The 24,892-nt window shown below is 40.9% G+C and overlaps 1 protein-coding gene across 1 annotated transcript in view; it reads left to right on the top strand.

Moving 5' to 3' along the window:
- Positions 1 to 24,892, top strand: part of nbas (NBAS subunit of NRZ tethering complex) — a 140,302-nt gene that overhangs the window by 104,308 nt on the left and 11,102 nt on the right. The window contains exons 50-52 of the mRNA XM_018696080.2: positions 18,068 to 18,207; positions 22,708 to 22,855; positions 23,826 to 23,960. Of these exons, the coding sequence (XP_018551596.1) occupies positions 18,068 to 18,207; positions 22,708 to 22,855; positions 23,826 to 23,960 (423 nt within the window). The remainder of the gene's footprint in view (positions 1 to 18,067; positions 18,208 to 22,707; positions 22,856 to 23,825; positions 23,961 to 24,892) is intronic.

The following is a 24,892-nucleotide window of genomic DNA, read 5'->3' as shown; positions in this document are numbered from 1 at the left end:
ACAGTAATCGGGTTGGCTGGGCCTGGCACTACCCATACACAGAGCTGGCACTGATGGCAGCATTTTGGTGTCCTGAAGCCATGCCAGAGACTTAGCGATGCCCCTCTCTGACCTCATCATGTCGGCTTACAGCCAGAAAGAGAGCAGGAAGTAGAGGAAGAGGAGGAGAGGGAAATGGTGTACACAAAAAGTCAGACGCTCACAGAGACGAAGGGGTGGGGAAGAAGGAAGGAGAGAAGTTGGTATTGTTTTCCCCTCTGTCCCACTGGTCCCTTAACTAATCAGCACAACTCCCTTCTAACTGTGTCCCACAGGCTACCCAAGAGACACACACAGTCACACGCATTCGCACAAAGCCACTGTATCCATCTTTCCCTGCATACTCAGCTCTCCCGTGCCTTGCACGCACTGCTTAGGCGCACTCACACAAACAGACTGCCTGCTGTCATTTCCATGACAACCGTGCCGTCAAGCCGCGATTTGTGAGTGAAACTGATAGCGGTAGTATGTTTGAGCCGGAGTTTCTCTCTGCTTTCCTTTTCCGCCGCTGTCTGTTTGCTGTTCTGACAAAGGCGTCTGATTAGCGCTGTTGCCTGTGATCGCAGGCAGCTGCAAAACAGCTATGTGCACTCCAAAGACATTCACATTCACCCTCCCAGCTGTGTGCAAGTTTCCATGCATTAAGATGCATATATAGACACACACATACACGGGAACACTATATATCCACTGGCTGTATGTTAATACTCGTGGTTGAAGAAAATGTTGCTTTGATCTTAAAAATGAATCCCTCATCTCCTCATTCTTCCTCTCTCTTTCTGTACATCATTACATTACTCCACTCCTCCCTGTATTCTGTCCTGGCTCTCTTTCCTCAATATCAACAATACTGAAAGGCCATTGATGAATCAAAAGATGAAAGCCCAACTTACTTCATAGAGCTCCCTGTCAGACCTCAAAAGTCATCTTTTTTTTTATTTATTTGCCAGTTACGACAAAGAAAACCAATACTTCAGAGGTTTTTTTTGGAAAGAGTAATTTCATGAATGAGCATAACACAAAAGTTTGTTCATTGATTGAAAGAGAAAAGATTAGACAGGATGAAACTACAAGCTTTTAGTTGATCATGTAATTATTCAGGATCAGAAACGCTGTCATTTGGCCTTTTTAATATGCTACAAATCACCTTGGTTAATTGTCAATGATACATTACAGACATTATGCTAGACTTGTGCTGTATTCTACATTCTTTTTTCTTCTATCAAAACCAGACCAAAGACTGATGTAGAAATATGGATGTTGCTTAAACAATGGAAATGAAATCTAAGTAATTAGTTGGGGGTTCTGAAAATGCACGCCATGAATATTAACTAAGGTTTTGGGGGAAATAAAATCACAGATATAAATGCTAATGTCAGGGTGTTGTGCTGTGGTGTTGAGCCATTATTGCTAAATTCATCCCCCCTGCTGAAGTGACTTGACCTTGACTGCTGACCCTCTGGCAGAGGGGACAGTGCAGAAAAAAAATTATAGTATGCTTTTAGAATACAAAATGATTGTTTGACAAAAAATGCTATGACTTACAGTACTTACACCAGATATGTATTCATTAGTATAAGCTCAGGCTGTGACTCCTTTGATTGGAGACCTTCCAGGCAGCTTACAGCTAATAAAAACAACACCAACAACCAAAACAACCCCACAAAACAAAAGAGCAACAGATTTTTTTAACTACCATAAAAAAATATTTTTAAGTCACCAAATTTTTTCCCCTCTCAAACCTTAATGGTTATTGGGAAATACTCATAATTGCTTTCCTTCTGAGATTTGAATGAGAAGATTGATACCACACTCATGTCTGTACACCAAATATGAAGCTGGTTATCTTCATTTAGCTTAGCATAGCACAAAGACTGGAAACAGGGGGAAACTACTAGCCTGACTGTATTCAACAGCATAACATTCTCCAATCATCACCCTCTCAAGCTCATTAAGAAACATGTTACATCTTGTTTGTTTGGCCTTTGTTAATCTGTTACAAAACAAAACAGTGGCAGGTTAGGTGTTTCCCTTTGTTTCCAGTCTTTATGCTAAGCTAACCTAACAACTGAGCTTAACCATAGCCTACAGTTTACCGTAGAGGCATGAGAGTGGTATCAATCTTCTCGTCTAACTCTTGACAGGAAAGCTCAATCAAACTGTTCCTTTACTTTTGGGTTGACTTTGTCTGATAGGTCACAGTTAGTTCAGTATGAAATGTATGTAAATAATATACAAAACTGTTTTGTGTCCTTGTTTGTTGCTGTTGATCTCTGACTGATAAGCTGCCAGCAGGCTCTCAGATCTCTGACCACAGGGCTCGCAGCCTGAAATAAATTCAAACCACCTTACGTAATAAATAAATTGATAAATAAATAAAGTAAGATACAATATCCCTTTACATATTTCCTGATTACCACCAGCTCGCACAGGTCAGTAACAGAACAAAGTCTTAACCAGATTTGAATTCAGGGTGCAGTATCTGTGATTACAACAATTGATTTAGCGTAAAGGTTATTGGCTTTCTCTTTGTTTTCCTGTATCCTGATAACCAGGTTGTGTTCATATTTAGGCTGTATTGTGTATTCTACAGATCTGATTCACTGGCTGCATGAACCTCCATCCTTGCCGCATCGCGTTATGTGCACATCTTTGACAGTATGTCAAGAAATCCTTAGATCCTCACAATCTGTTAGGATCTGAAACGTCTCCTCACAATGGCTGTCCAAGCCTCCTCCTCCGCCTCCTCCCCACTACTCACCTGCATCTGCATGTTTTGGTCTATACATTCCTCATCCATACTCGGTGGCATTTTTGTATTATACACCCAGAAAGACAAACACATGCATTCCAGTTTGCCAGCACTGTGATAGGAGCAGATGAATGCTATTTTGATGGATGCTGTTTAGCTCAGTGATGTCCAGACTGGGTCAGACCAGGCCATGTCAGTGGAAAGGCCACTGCATGATTCACAGTCGCTGCCTCACACACACACACACACACACAGAGCGATGATGGATCAGAAGGAAACACAGAGAGCGAGAGAATCAGAGAGAGGAGAGAGATAATGATGGATCAGAGGCATAAAGAGAGAGAAAGATTCACAGATGATATTGAAACAGAAAAAGAACAACAGGCCACTCGCCGCTCCAATACATCATCCTCGCTCCCTGCCACAACACGCTTGTGCACAGACACACACACACACACACACACACACACACACACACACAGACACCTAAAAAGGAAGGTATTAATGAGCCCAATTGAAATGCTGACATTTAGGTAGTGGGAGAGGGTGAGGAGGAGGAGGAGGAGGGAGGGGGTATGATACAGAAGGGAGGAGGAGGAGAGGTGTGTGAGAGGTGAAGCCACAGATAGATTTTGTGACTTCATTTTGAATGATTAGTCATAACAGCAGGGCGTCCAAATGTCAGCACTGTCAAGATTGGACGGTCTGTTTTGTCTGTGTGCATGTCTGCGTGCATATATTGTGTGTTTGGCCTTTATGTCACTAATAACAATATACTTAGGGTTATTTGTTTATGGCATTTCACAGACAAAGAGGTGACATGAAAGCAAATATGTGTGTACGTGTGGGTATATGTGCTTATACTACACAGCTGTGTACATACTGTACAGGCTTGTTAATGTAATAATATATTGTGTAAAGACAGTGATTACTGTGCTAAATCCCATGGCAGTGTTAGCTTTAACACACACAAACATATTAAAGGAAGGTGAGCCTGGTCACTGCATCAAGGTCTTCAAACCTGTGTGCACTTTAAACATTGCTGAGCGTAGGGGAAGGTTGTGTGTGTGTGTGTGTGGGGGGGGGTCACCTGCATGTGCATGGAAAGTCATCATCGACGCTCATCAGCAGTGATCGCTGATTCATGCTACAACCCCAGCCCCACCCTCATCAGTGTCATGGATCATTTGCTGTGACACACTGTTTTGGTGCTGTGCTGTTTGGCCTTGCGGTGCGCCGTCTATCTAATATGGATGAACTGAGCCGAGCAGAGCAGAGCAGAGCAAGCTGTGTGTACCACTACAGCTGCACTCTGTCAGCTTCCAGTCTGCAGCTACACAGCCTCCGGACCCCACACGTTAACCCCGACCGAGCCTTCGTTTGACTTTTCCTGAGGCACGTCTTCATTTTCTTTTCATATCACCTTGTCCTGTGCTTTTTTTTTCCCTCTCCTGTCGCAATTTTCCTGACAGTTGAGTCAAGTTTGATTTTCAAGTTGAGTTTCATTTACTTTACACAAAAACATCCCATTTAGTTACAAAGGGATGCTGCCCCTTTTTGTCTGCTCATCAGTGATTATTGTTTCTGATCACATCTCTGCTTTTATGCAAAGTCGCAGCACTTTGTTACTTACTTCCAAATCAATTTTTAGTTCCCTCCTCTCAACCTTCTTCACTGTTTATGCCTGGCCGACCATGTTTATGGTCATATAGTCACTGTGATATCTCACATAATCAACAGATTTGGTTTTTGCATCGGCCCAAAGTCTACAGTCACTTGGTTGCTGTCATTTCACCCCAAGAACTGTGATTATTTCATTAGTGTGCATGTATTTCCGAGTATAATGTTGATACAGACCTTTATTTTCTGTAAGTTCATTCCTGTGTATCTCCTCTCCCAGCATACTGTAACGCATCCCACTCTACCAGCTGTATATTTAAATATTAAGGCTGCCGTTTGAAGTATACAAAACCATAGTGCCAAGATAAGCCTCAGCCCTGACACATATCCAAGAAAGACAGAGAAAGAAGACAAAAAAATAAAACTGCACAGATGGATGGTACACTATTTTGTTGTAACTACAATATTTGTTTGATATGACAGGAATACAAACAGAAACACAAGTGGGAGTGTTGTTGCTTGACAGATCACTGTGTTGCCATTAGGCCCCTGCAGAGCACATGCACATACACACCTCACACACACACACACACACACACATACACATGCTCACATATCACATATTGTCAAATGGGAAAGTTGAAAAGAAGTTGAAAACTGGAAGTGAACTTCAGGAGTCGTCACACTGGGGATTGTGTGGAGAAGAAAAAAAATGACGGAGCTTTGCAGAGGTGAAGGCCAGGTGGAGAGAAGAATCTGTACAGAGAGGCAGAAAGAGATTTGTCTGATGAAAGTGAATGAGGCTGGACTGTAGGGAGAGGGTTATAAGAGAACAGAGAGAGAGAGAGCAGAGTCTCTTTCCAAGTAGATAAATAATAAATGTGATGGGGTTGAGGAATCTTATGGCTGCACTCTAATGCAACAGGTCAGGGGTCACTGTCGTGATAGCCAAGCCCCAGCAATAATTCCACTTGTTTTGGCAGCTTTTATCTATCCCCCCTTGGCTCCTTGCGAAAACTTTATTTATGTTCCGCTTTTAACTCAGAGGCAGGAGAGAGGAGCACAACACTTTGTCCACACGGTGGGATCGCTGGTGATTCAGTCTGAGAAACACCAGAGAGTAGGCAGTGCAATAAAATAAACAAGAAAAGAGGGGAAGCAGGAGAGGGAGACAGACAAGAGGAGAAATAAGGAAAAAAGAGCCCGAGGACAGTTGAAGTGATAGGAGTGGGCAGCCAGATGATGTGGGGTGGAGGGGGGTGGGGGTGTAGGGGGTTTGTGTGTCGGGGGCGGGGGGGACTCAGACACAGTAATCTTTTTTGGCAAGCTCTGTGCTGCTCTGTAGCACCAAGTAAAGGCTTTACTTTAACTGAGGTGATTCAGCCTGAGTGTGTGTGAGTGCTCAACCATCCTCTCACACCTACATCTGTATCCGTGTTTAAACTGTATGTAGTTTAAATTTTACAGTTAAAGCATTTAATTTACCCTCATCTTCAGTAATTGGCATGTGTGCTCACGCATCTAGCTATATGTTGTTTCTCACACACACCACATTATTTTGTATGTTCTCCTTCTCCTTGGCCTTCCTCACACCTTGAATATTCATCAGCCCCTATATGCATGCATGATTAAGGAGAGGTTGGAGTCTTGGTGAAAATGGGTTTAATATTAAAATATACTGTATCGGCTGCTCATATGTGCGTGCTTAATATTGATGTCTGGTGCTGTGGCGTCATGTCAAGCAGGTGGGTGTCAAGATGGTTTCAAGTTACAAGCTCGTTCTTTCCTCCTAGCTTCAATCCGCTCTTTCTTTCTAACCACTCCCCTTCTGTGTTTCGTCCTCTCAGCTCCTCCGCCGTCTCTTATCTTCTTTCCCTCAAACTCATTTTCCTCTCTTGAGGCATGTACCATTATGTATACTCAGGTGGCATGTTATACAATGTGGATGAAGCCCAGACTACAGGGAGAGAGCAAAAGCATAGCAAATAGAGGGAGAGGTTAGAGAAGCTGTATTTGTTTGTCATTGCGCTCATCTTGTCATGTCATACTTTGCATGCACAAGGGGTGTGTGTGTGTGTCTGTTTGTTTGTTCTCCACGGGCATGTGTGTGTCTTTATCTTTGCACTTATGTTTCCCCTGCATGTTTTATGTGTTTCACTTTCAAGTCGTAATAAACTCCCCAACCCCCAACAAGCCCTGAGGCTTTGCCCTTTTGGTGTTTGCTTCTCTTTGCTCTCATTTTGTCTGAAACCTGCACTCTCTTATCATCCCCACTCACTTCCTCGGCATCGTTCATTCTCTCCCTCACTCCCCCACCCCCCGGCCCCTCTCTCCTCTTGTGAAGTGTGCGACCTCTGCAACTTTATTCTGCCCGTCGCTGGGGACATTAGCCAGAGCGGGTCAATGAATATTGATGAGCTCATTCAGAGCGCACTCAGTAAAGGCCAGACACAGAGATCTCTGGATCCCACGGCTCCACCGGCACTCCCTGTCCGATACACTGACATGTCCACATCCCGTGTCTCCCCCCCCCCCCCCCCCCTCAGGTCAAGGACTGAAGTAATTGCCGAGTCACAGAGAAGATTATCAGGCAGATTTGTTGATGGGGGCAAAAGTTCACTTGTGTTTTACTAATAGCTCATACAAATTCAGGAAGGAACCACGCATCTTTGACTTTACTCAGAAAGGCTGACAATCATTTTACCTTGACTGGTGTAGTACTGGCTGTGATGCAGATATGTTTAAATAGATGTGGTTTCTGGAGACTAAAAAATGCCATAAAAATATATATACTTGTAGAATTTACAGTAAATATAGAATTACTACTACATTTAACTACAACTATACAGCTCAAGTAAGAGCGCAATATTAAGTGAAAGCTAGCTGGTGAGCTAGCCACAGCTAGCATTGGCTCATGCTAAAATTAGATTTACTTGTTAATTTTTTCCTTACCTGTTACCTGTAAATGAAAAATACCAATTTTTAGCTTAATTTAGTGATTTAGCTTTATATTGAACATAAGTAAAAATGAGGCAGCAGCTAAATCCTGTAATTTTACGTAACTACTATTTATATATTTATGCTATAATAACAAAACACACCAAAACAGAAATACCTTTAATTCCTATGAGCTATGAAATGTAAATAGACAAAATGCACTTTTTCCTTTCGCAAATTCATAAAAAGAGACAACACACAACGACTTAAATGGACAAAATTAAAAGACTAAAACTTCCCTAACTACATAGCTTTCCAGCTAACCTAAAAACATCTGTAGGTACTGCTCCCTGCCTTTTGCGGTCGGTATGTATATAAATATGGAGACCTTAATGAAATATTCACAGCAAGTGGTTACGATGCTGGCAGGAGGGAGGAGGATTGGGTCAATTATCTACCTTTTAAAACCAGTCCTCTGACCAGCTCCATCTGTCAGCGCTGGGTCAAGAAACGGAATCAAGAATGAAAAAAGAATTTCTTGTGGGACTGACAGTCACAACATTTTAACGTCAAATAATTTGCAGTAAATCATGACAGTCTTTATTGTAAAACCTGCAGAATACAATTACCAGGACAAGGAGCTGGATAATGGCCATTTTAATTTAGCAAACTGACACCATTAAATGATGAAGTTGACTCTGAAGCAATTTCCATGTCATAGTATTTAATTTTAAAAAAATAGATTTTTCCATTTATCCTGCCCATTTGATAGAAAGGTGGAATTGACAGGTCTCACCGTCATGATTGGCAGTGGTAATAAGATGTGATGAGTGAGAGGGGGAGAGCTGTCAACACAGACAGTGATAGTAGCACTGATCATTAACCTGTCTACCACAGTGTTACGCACAGAGGTGATGATTTGCTCATCACGTATTTTGACAAATCAGCCACAGGGTCACCCCTTGTCAGCTGTGAAGACATGATCTTTAGGTCTCCATGTGTGTGTGGTGTGATGTAAGAACTGGTGTGTAAATGGGGCTTCTGTTGAATTTATTCTGAGTTGTACTGACCGTGTGTGTGTGTGTGTGTGTGTGTGTGTGTGTGTGTGCGTGCGCGCGCACTGCGTGATGTTCACATGTGTACCTGAAAAATAATCTGCCTTTTTCATTACTTGGATGTTTCACATCAATTCCATTCCATTATCGGGTTGTTTTGAAGCAATCAATACTGGAAGCCTGATTGAAAACTCCCATAGGCTTCTAAATGTATTTTCAAATTACACTCATGGCAGTAAAATTGTATGTTTGAAAAGTTTTTCCTTATATAGAGTGCAGGAAAGAGGCTATTATTAGTTTTATAATGAGTAGTCAAAGGTCTGTGTTTTACACCATGGTAGCAGGGTGGCTCCATAGATGGCAATATGGGTCTGTAAATCAGTCTACCGCTTAATCCAGACTGAAATATCTCTGCAGCGACTGGTTCAAGATTTTTGATTTGCCTCAGTGTGTTTATCAGAAAACAGTTTCTTTCATATATCTCAGTAAGATAATTCATCAGCAATGATGCATTAGTAGTGTGGCTTGGAGCCTAAATGTGAAATAAGGTTTATTATATGTACTGTACAAAATTATGGGAAATAGCGTGTACCTGTAGGTACATGTGCACAGCAGTGACTGTATAAAAAGATGGATGACGTGTCTCCTCTTCCTCCCACTGTACAAAAATGAAGTCAAAATATCCCGGATGTGGCTGTCGCCATCCTGCATTGGTGACATAATTTGGAGCCTGTGCAGTGCTAATCGGCTGTAGTACCCTTTCCCGCCCATACGCTGGCCCAACCAATCACAAGTGAATCACAGCTATCAATTACAATGTTTAACTCACTTTTTTAACATCAAATATCTAATTAAAACCAAACGTAGAAGTAAAGTGAACAGGTGAACATACATTAGCAAAATTCACGGTTCACCTCCCATCCACTAACAAGATGGGGGCCGGATTTATGACGTATACCGAAGCCAGCCAGCAGGGGGCGATGAAGATTTTATGGCTTCACTTTTGGGAAGCTGTCATGTCATCCATCTTTTCATACGGTCATTGGCGCACGCACAGGCATGTATATACTGGCTTACACAACCGCCAAGCCTATAGTCAACATTTACTAACTTTTTTTCTTGTAGTGTCATCCACTTGCAATTCCAGCCACAGGGTGTTTTGTTCAGGCAAACGAAGAGACTGAGCTGTGACTGTGTTGTTCTTTCCAAAATGAACCTCTGATGAGAGTTATTGATGTTATAAAGTTCAAGTGGTGATTATTCAGCTTTAAACAAACTTCGGCTTAGTGCTTGACCAGCAGCACTGATTGTTAATGTCTCACAAGTGCTGTGAGTTATTCCTCAAACATCCCCCTGCTGATTGTTGAGTGATTGAGCTGTTTGTCTTCAACATTTCCAGACAAGAAATAACTCAGGTTTTCTGCTTTAAACCAATGTGTTGCTTTGATTAATTACAGCAAAGCATACATACTGTACAATCTGTAAGCCTGGTTGATCAATCACTGTAATCTTCTGAGCTGTGTCTGAATGACTTTGATGGACTCTGTAATCAATTTAGTCACCAGATGACTATATAAACATTTCCCTCACGCCTTCAGTATACTGTATAGCAGTAGCTTTGTGAAATAGTCCCTGTCTTTCATGTATGGTTTTCTGTCAGAAAATTGTTAGGTTGCTTCTAATATTTAAGAGGCTGTCAATAATTTAGTGGAGGTGGGCCATGTCCAGTATAAACAACAATTCTGGAAAACCACGAACATTGTATTTTGTACATAGGACTTTGAATATTTCAGCATGTCAGTCAAAAGTAAATCCTAAAGCTTCAGGACCTCCTCTGCGCCTTTAAAACCTTTCAGAAAGGCAACAAATATTCCATGATCAAACACTTGAGATTTATGTAATATACCAAGCTCATCACATGCATTTGGTTTAAACAACACAAAATTGTCAACAATTAGCTACACTCTGAACAGCACGTGATTTGAATCCTGGTGGGACTGTTTGAAGTACCTCTTCAAGTTGAAACTAATGATAGTACACCAATAATGAATACAAATTTGTGTCATCATTAGCCTCTCTGAAAGCTTTGGGTTGTTATTGCAGGTTCAAAGTTGTTTTGAGTCTAATTAATCTGGAAGATTGTTTCATTTGCATGTGAAATTGTCCAATTCGAAGGAGACTGAGGCAAGAAATTTTAAGCCTTACAACAAAAAATAAGTTATTTCAAGTTCTTCTGTAGTTTCTTCCAAATAACCCACTGTGTTGAATTCTTACAGTTCTAGTGTTGCAGAATATTGCTGTGTAGAAAGTCGCACCATACACTGGCAAATCCAAACACTTACATTAACAAGTTGTATGAAGAGTATAAAATAGATCTTTATTGTCATTTGATTATTGATTTGTGTGTCATTTTTTTTTAAGATCAGTGAAAACTGGCATGAAATAAGAAAGACATTTCCAACCACTGTTACTTCTCTTCTCTCTAGTATCAATTGTAACAAATTGGCCATTCTCTCTATTTGTTTTGACTCCGCCTGAAAACCGTGTTCTTCTAATCAGGGCCAGGAGGGTTCTCATTACAAGAGTGGTGAAATTTTTCAAGAAGGACGCTAATTTACACATACTGACTGACACTTTGATCCCAGTTTTCTCATTAAATATCTTGATTGTGTGAAGCTGCAGTTCCTCGGGGCGCAGACCAAATTGGACAAAAATAACTGCAAGGGCAGCTGATACACATATATCTGAATATATATGAACAGAATTACAAATCAGGCCTTTAATTAACATTTTAGAAGGCACTTGTAGTGTATTACCAGCCATTTAAACTTCAAATTCACTTGCACTTGCTTTCTGTTAGGCTTGTTTGGCTGCCATAAATAACAATAGGTTGTTAGTTATGGCAGAATAACAAAGCACAAACAATCAAGCAGTCGGTTCATCAAGCCACAGTGTGACACTCACTACAGTCCAACATAGTTTAATTCACAAAGCATTCCCCTGTGATCATTACAGCCAGAGGAGCATTTCAGTACCATGGACAGCGCTCCATTTAAAGACAAATGACAGTGCTTTATGTGTTCTGAGAGATGAGGTGAAGGCACCAGTCGTATGTTGACAAAATGTAATAAATGTCAATGAGCACCTCTCAGCGGGGTGGTAATTACTCAGCACAGCTCTGCAAGGGCTTGACCTTGGACAGGTGGGTGGAAGGTGTTGACATTAAATGAAATCCCAGACGAAATGGCCGTAAAGCATGTTTACAACTTTTTTTTTTCTTTCTTTTTCAGTCCCCTGTTTACCTTTTATTCCTTTAAGGACTTTCAGACTGTTTTGTGGGCTGACAAGACCAAGCTGATGTGACAATATTGATCAAAGTGACAAATTTATTTTCTAGGGCGCAGATTTGAAAATAGAAGATTGTTGCAGGGTCGCTTCTCTGAGGATCTTACATATCATTCCAAGAGATGCCGTGCAATTTTTTTAGGGAGTGGGCTGTCTGTTCCTGTAGGACAGCTGTATGATTAGTAAGAAATGGCACCAAGTTTGTGGTGTGACTGGCTGTTTTTGCACTGCCAAGCAATGTTCCCCATCAGTATTATAGCAACATTTATCATTTTCATTCTGGTTTAAAATGTTTATTATTTTTTGAGATAAATATAGAGAAATAGTTCCTGTGGCCCAGTCCTAACATCAAGCTATTTTAGATTTGCCTCCCATGAATTTCCTCGCTAACCATCAAAAATAACTTAAAGTCGAAAGGGCTCAAGCTCCCCCTGGACCTTAAATATGCACATGTTATCTCTTAGCTATTGTTGACAAACATGCTTATTGTCTACAAATAAAAATATCTCAAAGCCTGGTTGGGGGCTCAAATCACTGGATACACACCCTTTATGTTTACTCTTGAAGATTTAGAGTATGGCAGGGCATTCTTCATTCACCCTGTTTGTGTCTAAAATTATCTACAGTATTACCTTCAAGTGTCACCTGTGTATTGAAAGCAGTTCAAATTGAAAAGACTACAGTGGAGCGCTTTGATGTTAGAATATTTATTCAGTGAGAGTTTATTCCTTTAGGAAAGATGGGGACATATGGAGGAAATCATTTCACAGGAGTTTATTGAAGCTCTGTTTCAGTGGCATTCAGCTGATTGTTTTTGATTGTGTGTGTACACCTGCGTGCCTGTTTGCATGGTCCTTATTATGTTTTGGTGTGTGTATGTGTGTGTCTTCTTCTTCTAAAGGGACTGAAGGAAGTCTCATGCCAGTAACTCTCAGGAGGAATAGATGACTCCACTTTCATCTGTCTAGCCCTCTCCCTCACTCTCTCTCACACAGACACATACACAAATACACACTAACAGTTTTGCTTTATGAAAAGAAAACACATCATTTGGACTTGTCTGCCGCAGTCTTTTATGCTTCATCTCCATTTCTGTCCTTTGGTGAACTGTGTTTTTGTATCAATGCGTGTGTTTTCACCCACGTGCCTTCTGTCAGTTTCTGCTCTGCCTATCGATTTGCCCCAAAGGAGCTCCCATCTCTCTCTGTCTCACACACACACACACACACACACATGCACAGAGTCACACATTTCCTCCCTTTTTTCCCCCTGTTTTATTATCATATGCTGATAGCAGGGTTAGACTGCATTGCAGTTTTTAATCAGTAGAGAGATACCCTGTCTGACTACACAAGCTTTTTCAGGCAAACTACAACACTCTGTAATTGCTGTTCGTCTTATAGAAATGTGGCTGTGACTGTGTTCTTGTACAGCTGTGTAAAACTTTAGTTAGAAGTTATGGCATTTTAGTCACAGGTCCTCAGTGGTCTAGTAAAACAAGTGTGTGTATGCATTTTCAGAAAGCTGAGGTCAATGCGGTAAAGCACTCTTTACTAAATCTATATTGCCTTTCAAAGCAACAAGGTTGAACATGCTCACCAGTGTGTGAAAAATCACAGCAGCAGGGAAAATGCAATAACTATTCTACACTATCATGTTAGACACATCCCCCACGGTACACACAAGCCTCCTCATCCACTGAACTTTTCACTTTTTCCCAGATTTGAAAAGTAAAAGGTTGTCAGAGAGCAATAATGTAGCTGCTGGTAACTACTGGTTGTCATGTTTCATTTACTTTCATTCACTTAATGGCTACATACTGTGCTAAAAAGCTAAAAGTTGCACGTTATGGAAACACATTTGTGTCAAACAAAACTTCTTATATATATATATATATATATATATATATATATATATATATATATATATATATATATATATAGTGGACATATATATATATATATAGTGGACATATATATATGGAGAGCCAATTTTTCAGTGTAGAAAACTCAGGTTCTGTTTTGCTGAACACAGTCGTCCTAAACAGCAGCACTGAGCATTCACTACCAACTAGCTAACTTTACTGGGTCCCTACAAGATTAATAAAGTGTAAGTATCAGTCATATATGTCTCATATATATGTGTATGCAAAAAACAAAACTCGCACTTAGCTGACACTCCAAAACTCATTCGCTAATGGGGAAGCACCCCTGAAAAAAACACGCCCACGCAAGATGTATGTGTCGTAACTGCAAACAAAAATTCAGTTAGCACAAACAAGGGAGCTGGCAGTGTAACCGCAAAGCCACTGGTGAGAGCAAAAGTCTGATAAGTGAGAAAGAAATGGAGGGAACTGTAAACAAAAAGATATATCAAAAAAAGTAGAAGACAAATAGCTCACACAATTACACAAATCATTTGTTTGCAAGTTTTACTTTTGAGATTATCTTTTTTTTTTTTTATTCCTTCTCAAACTCTTATTTTTGTTTTCTATTTAAGAAGGTTTGTTGACTGGACTTACCAGTGAGTTTGGCAAACATAAAACTATCAGGTAATGCTAATCAAGGTTGCTGGAGTGTAATCTTACCCAAATCCGATCTCTCCGCAGGAGAGAGCTGCTAACATACTGTAACTCTGATATTATCCAGGATCAGCCTTCATACAGGGAAATACTACACAGTGGATCTGCCATTGCTTTTAATCAGTATCCTTGCAAAAGAAATTTTTAAAAAGCCTGCCAAACTCTTGAAATGCTGACCATCACTTTTACCCATGTTACCTCTTTGTGTTGAGAGATGCAAGGCTCCACAGGCCTACTGTGTTTAGTTCATTTAATGAGCAATGAAAGGACATTTGCTATTTGGAGGAAAGGTCTAGTGAATGATCAGTTGTTTAAAAAGTTGTCTTCCAAACAAGGAAACGGTGATGGGCCGTAAAATATCTCAGTCTCAGTTCACAAATACACTGTGCCATTAGCATTTATCCTGCAGTCTGGGATGGACAGATGGGGAAGGAAGAGGGAAATTGAGATTGAAAGTATTTGAAAGCAGGTTAGCTGGAAAAGGGAGGCACATAAATTAAATAAAGAAGGAAAAAGGGAAGAGAAAGGTAGACAGGTAGATGCATACAGTATAGATATATATTTTGATTGGCTGATAGACTGAGAGACATTTAATTTGTCAGCGCTTCACTGCTAAGCGTTATAGTAGGGCTTGCTCCCCCCCCGCCCTCCTGCCCTCTGTTCTTTGTACAACACCACAGAGGAAATGTTGATTTTAATCACTATAATTAATTACCATCCTTTCTTGTTAAGAAAATAAAAGCTTCACAGCCACATAGTAATTGGCAGCAATTTAATCTGTGGTCTACTGTAGGTGAGTTTTGATGAGTACGCGTTTGCGTGTGCGAGTGTGGTATGTAGGTGTGTATATGTGTGTGAGTAGAGCATGTTTATGGGTATGTCTTTGAAATTTGTAATGTGTTTTGCTGTTATGTGTTTTGTTGCGAGAACATGTAATCAGAATATCATCTGGGAATCCCAAGGTTTTGCATACCCTTGAATCTTCAAACATTATGAATAATGGCCACCATAAAGCTTATGAAATGCTTCAATAGCTACCAAGTGCTCAGTATTCAGCGTTCATAACACAGTAAGGCAGTAACAATGATGAACAGGCTTTGGGTTGCAGTTTACATTCAGTGATGGATTTGAGAGCTTTAGATTGCAGTGAGGGCTTTTTACAGGTAGTTAAGATTCCATTTCTGCTTACCAAATGACCTCCATTTCCAGAGGGTCCTGAGCTTCAGCTTTACTCATTTATTGCTCCATCCCCCATCATAAGGCGCTTCACTACAACACTAAGCATGGATCTGCTACGCTGCCACTTATTTAGTCTGTGCTTTTTATGCATAAATTACAGGTTTATTATGACTAACGTCTCAGAACCTGTAAGATGCTTATTAAAGACATCAGCTATTCTGAGTGCTGCTTAATTAACAGTCGCTCATTGGACTAGTTCTAACATAATTACAACAGCAAATGAATTAATAGTTTGTTAATTATTTCTACGTATTATGCATTGACCATCAAATAAAGTGATGCAAAGGGAGCAAGACTCTGTGAGACACGGGCACTGTGTTGAACGGTACTGCATTATACAGAGAGGTGTTTCTGTAATTTCTGTAATAGCCTATACCCTTGTTGATATAAAAGGGGTGGACAAAATAATGGAAACACCTGTCCACATAACGCAGTACACTTGAACAGCACCACAAAGTACATCCTCTCGCTGTGTGTACCTAGTAAATATGAAAAGTTAAGGGGTCACCAAAGTGATTACAACTCATTCTGAGGGGACCATGAACGTCTGTACCAAATAACAGTTGTGAAGACATTTCAATCCAAACCACAAACATGAACCTTATGGTGGAACTAAGGGAAAAGTCAGGGGATCAACTAAGTCAGTAGGATTCATCCTCTGAGGAACATGAATGTTAATGAATGTTAATGAGATATTTCAGTTCAACACACTCATTCATCAAATCTAAAGTTTTAAAAAAAATTTAGAGACTCAGACGTCAGCGACTGAATGGATCTATGACCGGCAGACTTTTTATAAGAAGACTATAAAGAGCCTTTATCAACATTCAAGTTGTCACAAGCAAAAATGCCTCCTCTAAAAACATATTTGTGTGCCACAGGTAGTTGCCATGGAACTAGCAAAAGGAGGCTTTTGCCTGCACAATGACCTACACTGCATAAACAACTCACCAGCTGTCCTCCACTGTGGCTGATTAATAAATATCCTCTATGTTGATATGTTTTGATTATAGGCTTTGTAATCCAATGTAATGAGTCATATGATTCTTGTGGCCACACAAGCTCCACTCCACAGAATTTCAGCATTTGTCCATTTAGTCAATATTGCCTACTGCCATCAAGCAATGTAGCTAATTCTCTTTATGTGACAGTGAAAAGCTTTATTATAATTTTGCATCATGTAGAGGAATTATTGTGGCAGCATCGTAATGCAGCTTTTATTTTTGTATGAGAAAACCTTAGCATGCTGCACCAGCCAGATTGCTCTAATGAGCTCACAATTTATCCCCCCGCAGGAAAAGTATTTACTGCCTCAAAATACATTTCATTAAATTATTGTTAATGGGACAGCTTCATTTGCTAGCCCAAGTATGAGTACTGTAGAGCTGTATCTCCACTTGTACCGATAGCAGTGCACACATGGAAACTACACTAAACCTACTTCAGTACAAAACTGCTCTATGATTTAAAATAAAGATTTAAATAATAGGTATGTACTTACATGTTTACAGGTTATTTCACAGAAAGTGTTTAATTTGAACTGTTTATACTTTTATACTGATGAAATACTGCCAGGCTTTACATAGAAATCCAGTCATATAAATGTGAGAAAACTACTGAGGCTGAAACCATGTTTTATGAGTCTGGGCTGCAAGTAATGTATGTGTTGCATTGTGTATGTGTGTGTGTGTGTGTGTCTACGTGTACACATGTATGCGTGCGTGTGTGACAGAGCCTGTCTTTGCAGCAGCCATGCTTTGGCAGGTTGTAGTTTTCCCCTCAGAAATCAGCCGCTCTCTGAACTGTTAAATCACACTAGAAGCAAACCTTTGAGAAGAAAATTAATTACTTTCCCTCCGCCGCCTCCTCCTCTCATTTTTTCCACATTAACCCTCCCTCTTTCCTTTTCACTCTCTTTTCTCACACTCTCCGTCTCGATCTCTGTTTTTCATACAATAGCGCAGAAAAGCTCCAGCCACAGGTGATGTTTTTTTTTTAGACTAACACTGAAATGCAGAATGTGCCATTACACGTGAGGCCTTGTTCCTTCCCCTCACCGCCTCATTTCAAGTTTGAAGGCTTTGATACTAGTTTAGATTGAGTGTGTGAGACTGCACAGTTCATTCGGGTCTTGCTTTGGCAGGGATCTCTTGCTCACAAATTCTACTGCAATCATTAGGTTGTCGAGTTTGTTGAGAACACACTTCATTTGAAATCAATGAAAGCCACTCTCTTGCTTCTGTTGCGTTTGTGTTGGATGGTGTCTCGTGGAAGTGGCCAAAATGATAGATCACTGAGATGCACGTCTCAGCGGATGACGCTGCCATTCATCATCATTTATTTATCCATGGCATTGCATGGGTGGCAGGATTTTAAAGAAATGGATGGTTGCTCAAGCTTCTCCTCAATTACCTAAGTTGTGCTTTTATTCTAAATGAAGCTGGTGTCATTGATTTACCTTTCTGACCGACCTGCTCCCTCTCCACCTTCTTCTCACAGGTCCAGATAGAAGACGTAGAGAACGAGGACAAACGATACGCTCTCTTCCTGGAGCTGCTGGAAGCTGCTGAGAAGTGGGAGGACTTTCAACTGCTCATGCTCCTTCTACAAGCGTGGCCACCTATGTTGAAAGAGGAAGTGTAAGACAATTTTTTTTCAACTGTTCTTTCAAGGTTAAAGTGATTGATTGAAGTTCTCTCTCGCTGAGAGTTATGAAACCACTTTCCATGTATGAGAATGGTATCAATCTTCTCACCTAACTCTCAGCAAGAGCATTAATAAGAAGCACATTTCCCAAAATGTCAAAACTTTTCCTGTCAGCAGCTCTAGCAAAGCTACTAATTATTCATCAATTGTTCTTGCATCCACATGTTTACAGTTCATTAGCAACTACAGTCATTCACAAATGTAAACATACCAGATAAAAAGAAGTTGGTGATAGAAAATACAGATGTCACATTATTTGAGATTGAGTGCAGGATACCAGCAGTGTAGCAGCGGATTTATTTTCTTTCCTTTCTCACCTCAGTTTTCTCACTTTTGTAACCTCTGCTCTTAATGTGTCAGTGCCCTCTCCGCATCTTCACTGAATGTCAGTTTTTAAAGTTAAAAATGAGGGCTGCTTCACTAGTTTGGGTCAAAGCAGCCTCTTATCCATGCTTAAACTAAGTGATGGTAGGTGTGTTTTGGTGCTCAACAGTCGACCGGACACCTTCAACAGGATTTACACATCAGTTTGTTTGTTACCGAAATCTGGGGCGTATGAAGACACTGACATTTTAAATAGGCAACTTCTTTGCAATGTGTTCTCAATAAGAGCTGGGATAGACATGGATGAACTGTGACTTCAGTCGCTCAGGGGCATGTGTTGCACATAAAGTTTTTTGGAGTTGGAAATGAACACAGGCGTCTTCACAAAGCTTCAAGCTCTGAGCTTTTTTTTTTTTTTTTTTTTTTTTTTTGCACCAGCTGGCATCTTATGAGCCTCGGCCAGTGTTGGCTGTATAATCGATAAGTGCCTAATGATGTGATTGCTCTTCTCCTGCTCCATTGTTCTCGATTAAAAGTGAGCGATACTCCAAGGACTGCTGAGACAATACAGGGTTATGCTGTCTGGAGTTTATCCTTCCAGTTCCATCACAGCAGACTGCGTTTCAGAGAGTTTTGAGCAGTTTAAAGCAGAGTTCTCTGAAACTTACAAGGACTTGCACAAAGCTGTGTATAGACCAGTTAGCTTTATAGACACTGATGCCTTTGTTGACAAACAAGATTTGCTTATGTTCATTATTGATGCATCAGTTTAAAGGCCAGCACAACCTGTCTGACTCGCTCTTTCAGTCCAAGATGAACAATATGCCAGGATCATACTGCACAGTAAATGATCACTATGGCAGATCAGGGGATCACCATCCTGCTGTAACTTTGTGACCTGCCTGAAATGATAAAGTGATCAGGCACGAGGAGCCAGAGACAGTCTTCCTTCCTTCCTTACTGTGGAGAGACTAGGATATTAGAATGGATGCAAAGAAGGTATGCCATGCTTATTCATTTCTGCTCTAAAGTGTAACTACATTGAAAAAAAAAAAGCAATTTGAACGTGCTTTCCTTATTTATTTCTACTTTTAGGTTAGTCAGGAAGATGACAACATAACCTTGAGAAATATCCTCTCCTCACCTTATTGTTATAAGTGTCACCCAGTGGTGTTCACTCTGTGAATAAAGTAGTACACGAAGCAGCTGCCAGCAGGATTTTTGTTCAATCAATTAGCAACATTGAGCACAGCAAACAGCCCCAATAGTTCCTGGGCCAACAGAAAGCACCCCAGGGAGATTTTTGGGGTCAGAAACAATGACTGACGAGCTCAGTTTAGACTGCAGCTCCTCTGGTTGAAATGCAGAAGAAGGCCATTGGATGCAGAGCCATTTTTCACACTCATTTTCAGACTGATATTGTATCGTCTGATCAAAGGTAAGAGAAAGCAGCTTAGCGTGGAGGTGAAAAGCAAAATTACTGAAAGCGAGACAATATCAGTTTTCAAAAATAAGGAGGGAGAATGTTTTTTAGAGTTGTGGCACTGTAAAGTAACAGAATGCAAAGCATCAGCAGAAAGCATGGAAAAAAATGTTATGATTTGTCAGAGTATTTGTAATGAACAGTAGAGTTGTCATTGGGTTTGTGAGAAGTCATTGTCATTTCTGGCACAGTGCACATTCAACTGTGAAGCAGTAGGAGAGATAGGATGAGGTTTGGACAACACAGCTGCCTCAAGTTCATTCCTGGATTTCAGCTGACACTCCACTGACTTTGTGAGTGTAACAGCTGCAGTCAAACCAACACTGCTGCAACAGTCAGTTATAATCATTTCTTTTAAGTCCAGCCTGAGCTGGTGTTTCAGATGTAAATGGAAACACTATGTTGAGTACAAACTCAGTCTCTGATTATGGATTTAGTTTTTTTTTTCTTGTCTCTTTAGTCGTCCTCGTTTAAATCGTCAAGGTAATTTGCTGCAACATGCATACGTACGCTAACTACTCCGTAATGTGCCTCTTTGAATCACAGAAGCCTGAAATTTAAGTCTGATCTGTGTTAACTGGGCGTTTTATATGCAGCGGCTGCTATATCCGGCACTCGTAATTTGGGACACAAAACTCAGAATAACTTAACCTTCAAGTGCCTCATTTAAGATGGTGAAGACTTGAGGGCGTTTTCTCTTACATGGTTAACCTTAACCACTTGTCTGACTCAGCACTTAATCCTGGTTCAGATGGAAGTGTGTTTACTGGGCGTGTGTGTGTGTGTCTGTGGAGTGAGGATTTGTTCCAGTAAGACTACATGAGGCTGGTTTGGGAGCTATATTGAGTGTTGCATCTCAAAAGCTTATCCTTTAGTCTGTCTGCATAAACTGAGTCATGATTCAAAGCACGAACGGGGGCTGACTGTGACTCACACTGCACCCTATGACAGATTTGGCGAGCGCACAGACACTCGCATTCAGCAGCAGCAGCCCCTCCACCCCCCCGCTAAAAAAATAAATAAAAAAAAAAAAAACAGGAAGCAGCTGTGTGGCAGCAGTGCAAGTAGACTCCTGTTTACTCCGCATCATCTGAAGGTGAAGCAGCTTCTCAGGGTGAGAGACCCCACCCCACCCCCCACCCTTCTCGTAGCTGGATGGAGAGCTGCCTTTCCTACTGACAGGCACTCACAGGAGCCCTGCTGTCTCTGTCTCTTTTCTCATTTGCAAGCTGTCTCTACCGCTCACTCACACACACACTCTTTTTTTGCAGATATACATAGACGTGTAGGATCTTAACCACAGGGCCTCCGTCTTTTAACATACCCTATTCAGCACACACTTCATCAGCCTAATCTGACATCAGACTTCAACCACTCAAACATTTTTATTTCTAGTCATTTAACCAAGGATCAGCATGTTATCCTCTAACCTTTATCACGTGAAAACACAACATACACTTTATTCATATCAGATTGCTCTTCTTATCTCCAATCTCTTCCTTCTCTGTCTGTTCAATATTTAATGGCCTGCTCATCATGTTGATCACATACATAACTTCCAGCAGTGCCAGCAGGTTGACGCCTATTTTCAAACCACTGGAGGCATGTTCCCTCCTTTACACTGGTGCTCTGCTTCTTGTTTCTGATGCACGAGTGATGGCACTGGTCTAACTAGGGTTACTGAATATTCCCTCGTACATTATATGAATATTTAGAGGCTTGCCAAGGCTCAGAAATGTGATTTGATTCTCTTCCTGAGGCTTGGTACAGATATAATGAGACCCTGGCTTTGCATTAACAACCTCTATAACCAGTAACATTAGCCAGCATACAGTATATAGGGGCTTTAAAATAGCACTGGCTCCTTGCCATGCTAATGATAATACTAATCAAACAACCAAGATCTAATTAACAGATAATGAGTTGTTCTGTGGTTTCCATGTACCCCCCTACGCCCCACCCCCATGCCTGATATATATTAATAAAGATCCATGAAGGTCGCACTTCCTTAACATCATTGGCATTTGCACTTGGTGGGAGTTAATCGGCTACTCAGGAGGCATTAGCAAAGGTCTGGAAGAGCTCATAAAGGAGCGTGTAAACAAAGTGACGCCTGTCACTGCTGGCAGCTGTTCCCTGGTGTTCTTGCAGAGAGGGAGAAAATGCAGCGTGTAGGTGTTTAATATTAACTGCAGGAGTGTTGTGGTCAAACATCTTCCCTCCTCACTTACGTGTCGGCGTCAGAATTCATTAGATCGCCTGCAAACCTCTTGATAATTCTGACTGCTTTCATGTCAGCCTGTGATTTGAAGGGAGGTTGATGCTGTGATTCTTATGTGGCTGATGTGTTTATATATATTATAAAATTATATATTATTCATAATGTACATTTTCGTGCAATATGGTGTACATATAGTCGTCGGCTGCTGTGACCTATTCATGCCATCTGGTGACAGAGTAATGGATAAATACTACATTATTACTGTGATTTTTATTGTTTTGATTTTATTATACACTGTATTTTCCGGTACACAGGATTAATATGTCAGATGTGTACTTATGTTTTTCCCACTTCAGAATACCAGACACATTCATATTCACAGCCCTGTGTTCTCTCTGTTTCCAGGGCAGAGTCGGAGCGTAACCCCTGGGTGGTGCTGACCTCGGCCCTGCTGACCCACTGCCAGGGGTCAGAGGTCAAATTAGACCTGGGTCAGCAGGTTGTCAACATGGTGCGGACTCTCTATAACACCAAGCATAAGCTCCCTGTGCAGGTAATAATTAGAACATACAACCAGAATAGACTCTTGTGCAACTGTTCATGACTGCATTTGTTTTCTGAACGGTAATCCGAGAAGTAGAGCACTTAGATAAAAGATCTGAATACTTCTTCCACCACTACAACACAGTGAGGATAGTGGAATCTGTCTTCAATACATTTTCAATTCATCAGCTATCACCGCTGTCATCAAAATACAGGAGTTAGCTTGTTTGCATTCAGGGTAAACCTCAGTACTGTGCCACCATTTTACCCCCTATCTTTATACAGGAGCCTTAAGCTATTAAGCATGTAACCCACAGCAACGTGTTTTGCATCAGCTCAGTGCTTTTTGCAATGTACTATAGGCCCTAGCCGCTCTTTGATATCTGACGGCCTCTAATGCTATTCACGCCCTGCTGAGCACCATGGAAGTGGTAAGCCTAATGCCATTCTGTATGTCTAGCGCCAGCTGACTGTGATATTAGTTTAACGCTAATGCTATTCAGTGTGAATAGGCTAGCGTCTGCCTGGCTGTCTAATATTAGTGTGGGAAGGGGGTGGGAGGTGGAGAAGGAGGCCTTTTACTCTCTTCTGAACAGCTTTAATTTGAGTCTGCTGGAATGAAACCGCCAGAGCATGGGGGAGTCAGATTGCATTGTGATATCCATATATTACTGGATGGGACTGCAACAAGACTGTGTGTCTGCTGAGTGTGTGTGTGTGTGTGTGTGTTTGTGTGTAGACCTTTTTAAAAGTATTATGTGCCTGTTGTCTGTACAGTATATGCACATCGATTAACCTTCACTGTTCCTCGCCTACTCTCTTCCCTCTGTCTCCTGCTCTCCGCTTTTGTTCTCCCCTCCTCTTCTTTTACTCTGTCTTCTGATTACATTTCCCTATTTTCATCCCACTTTTGCTTTTATCTCTCTCCTTCCGCCTTTCATCCATTCATCTATCCACCCCTCCCCTCTCTTTCTCTCCAGTGTGTCAGATGCATAGCCACGCTGCTGCTCCAGAACCAGCCGAAACTCCAGCAGCCTGCACTCAAACTGATGGCAGAAAGCGGTGATGAGGAACTGCTGCAGCTGACTCTGGATCAGATCAACAGCATGACAGCAGTAAGCCTTATTGTAACATACTACTTGGTACATGTTCAGATGCACTTTGGACAGAACTTGATTGATGATTGATTTTGTTTTTATTATTACTATCAATTAATATGTTATTAATATTTTTAATCATTATTTAGCGTATAAAACACAAACTCAAAGATGAACTGGTCAGATTGTGGTGGTCAAAGGTCAAAGGTCAAAGTGACCTCACCTTGTTGTGAATGAAGGGTGAACACCCAGAGGGAATTACAGTAGGCACAAACATTCACCGGACTCAAGAATGAATTTGGTGGTCAAAGGTCAAAGGTCACTGTGACTGTACAAAACACTTTTTTTTTTAAATCATAACTCAAGAATTTGCATGCTAATTAACTGCAACTACACTGGTAGTTGGAGGCATACAACTGTGAGATGGTAATCCTGGTTCAACCAATACAAAACCTTTACTTTTCAGTGATATAAAAACAGCAAAGAGCAGCAAATCGTAACAACTGAGAAAGCTGGAGTGAGAAAACATTTAAAAGCAGCCACAAGAGAAGACAGGTGATGACGATGTGATGGGGGAAAGTCTTGTCTATTGCCCGACAAGAGGAACCAAAAATTATAAAACCTCTTTACTGTTGTGAGATAAGAATGAAGTTCTCCAAAAGATTCTTAACTTTCAAATAACCCAGCGTTCATCCTCTTGCTAACTGTCTTCTAGTTTTGGGAAGCCACAATCAGATAAGAGAGTAATCGTTTAATGACTGTGTGGGCCACTCTCCACTGTTTCCAGATCAGATAAGCAATTGTCACAAAGTAGGCCTCTCAGACCCAGCAGACCTTCTCTTTGTTCCTGGATCAGATAAGAGAAAGCCTCACTATTAAGTGACAGAGACCCTATTAAATGAAACATTAAAGCTCCTATATCGGTACACCTGAGCAACACTCTGCTTTTA

Source organism: Lates calcarifer, linkage group LG7_1 (assembly GCF_001640805.2).
Source record: "Lates calcarifer isolate ASB-BC8 linkage group LG7_1, TLL_Latcal_v3, whole genome shotgun sequence".
NCBI classification, from domain to species: Eukaryota; Metazoa; Chordata; class Actinopteri; family Centropomidae; genus Lates; species Lates calcarifer.
This window is presented reverse-complemented; position numbering and strand designations above follow the sequence as displayed.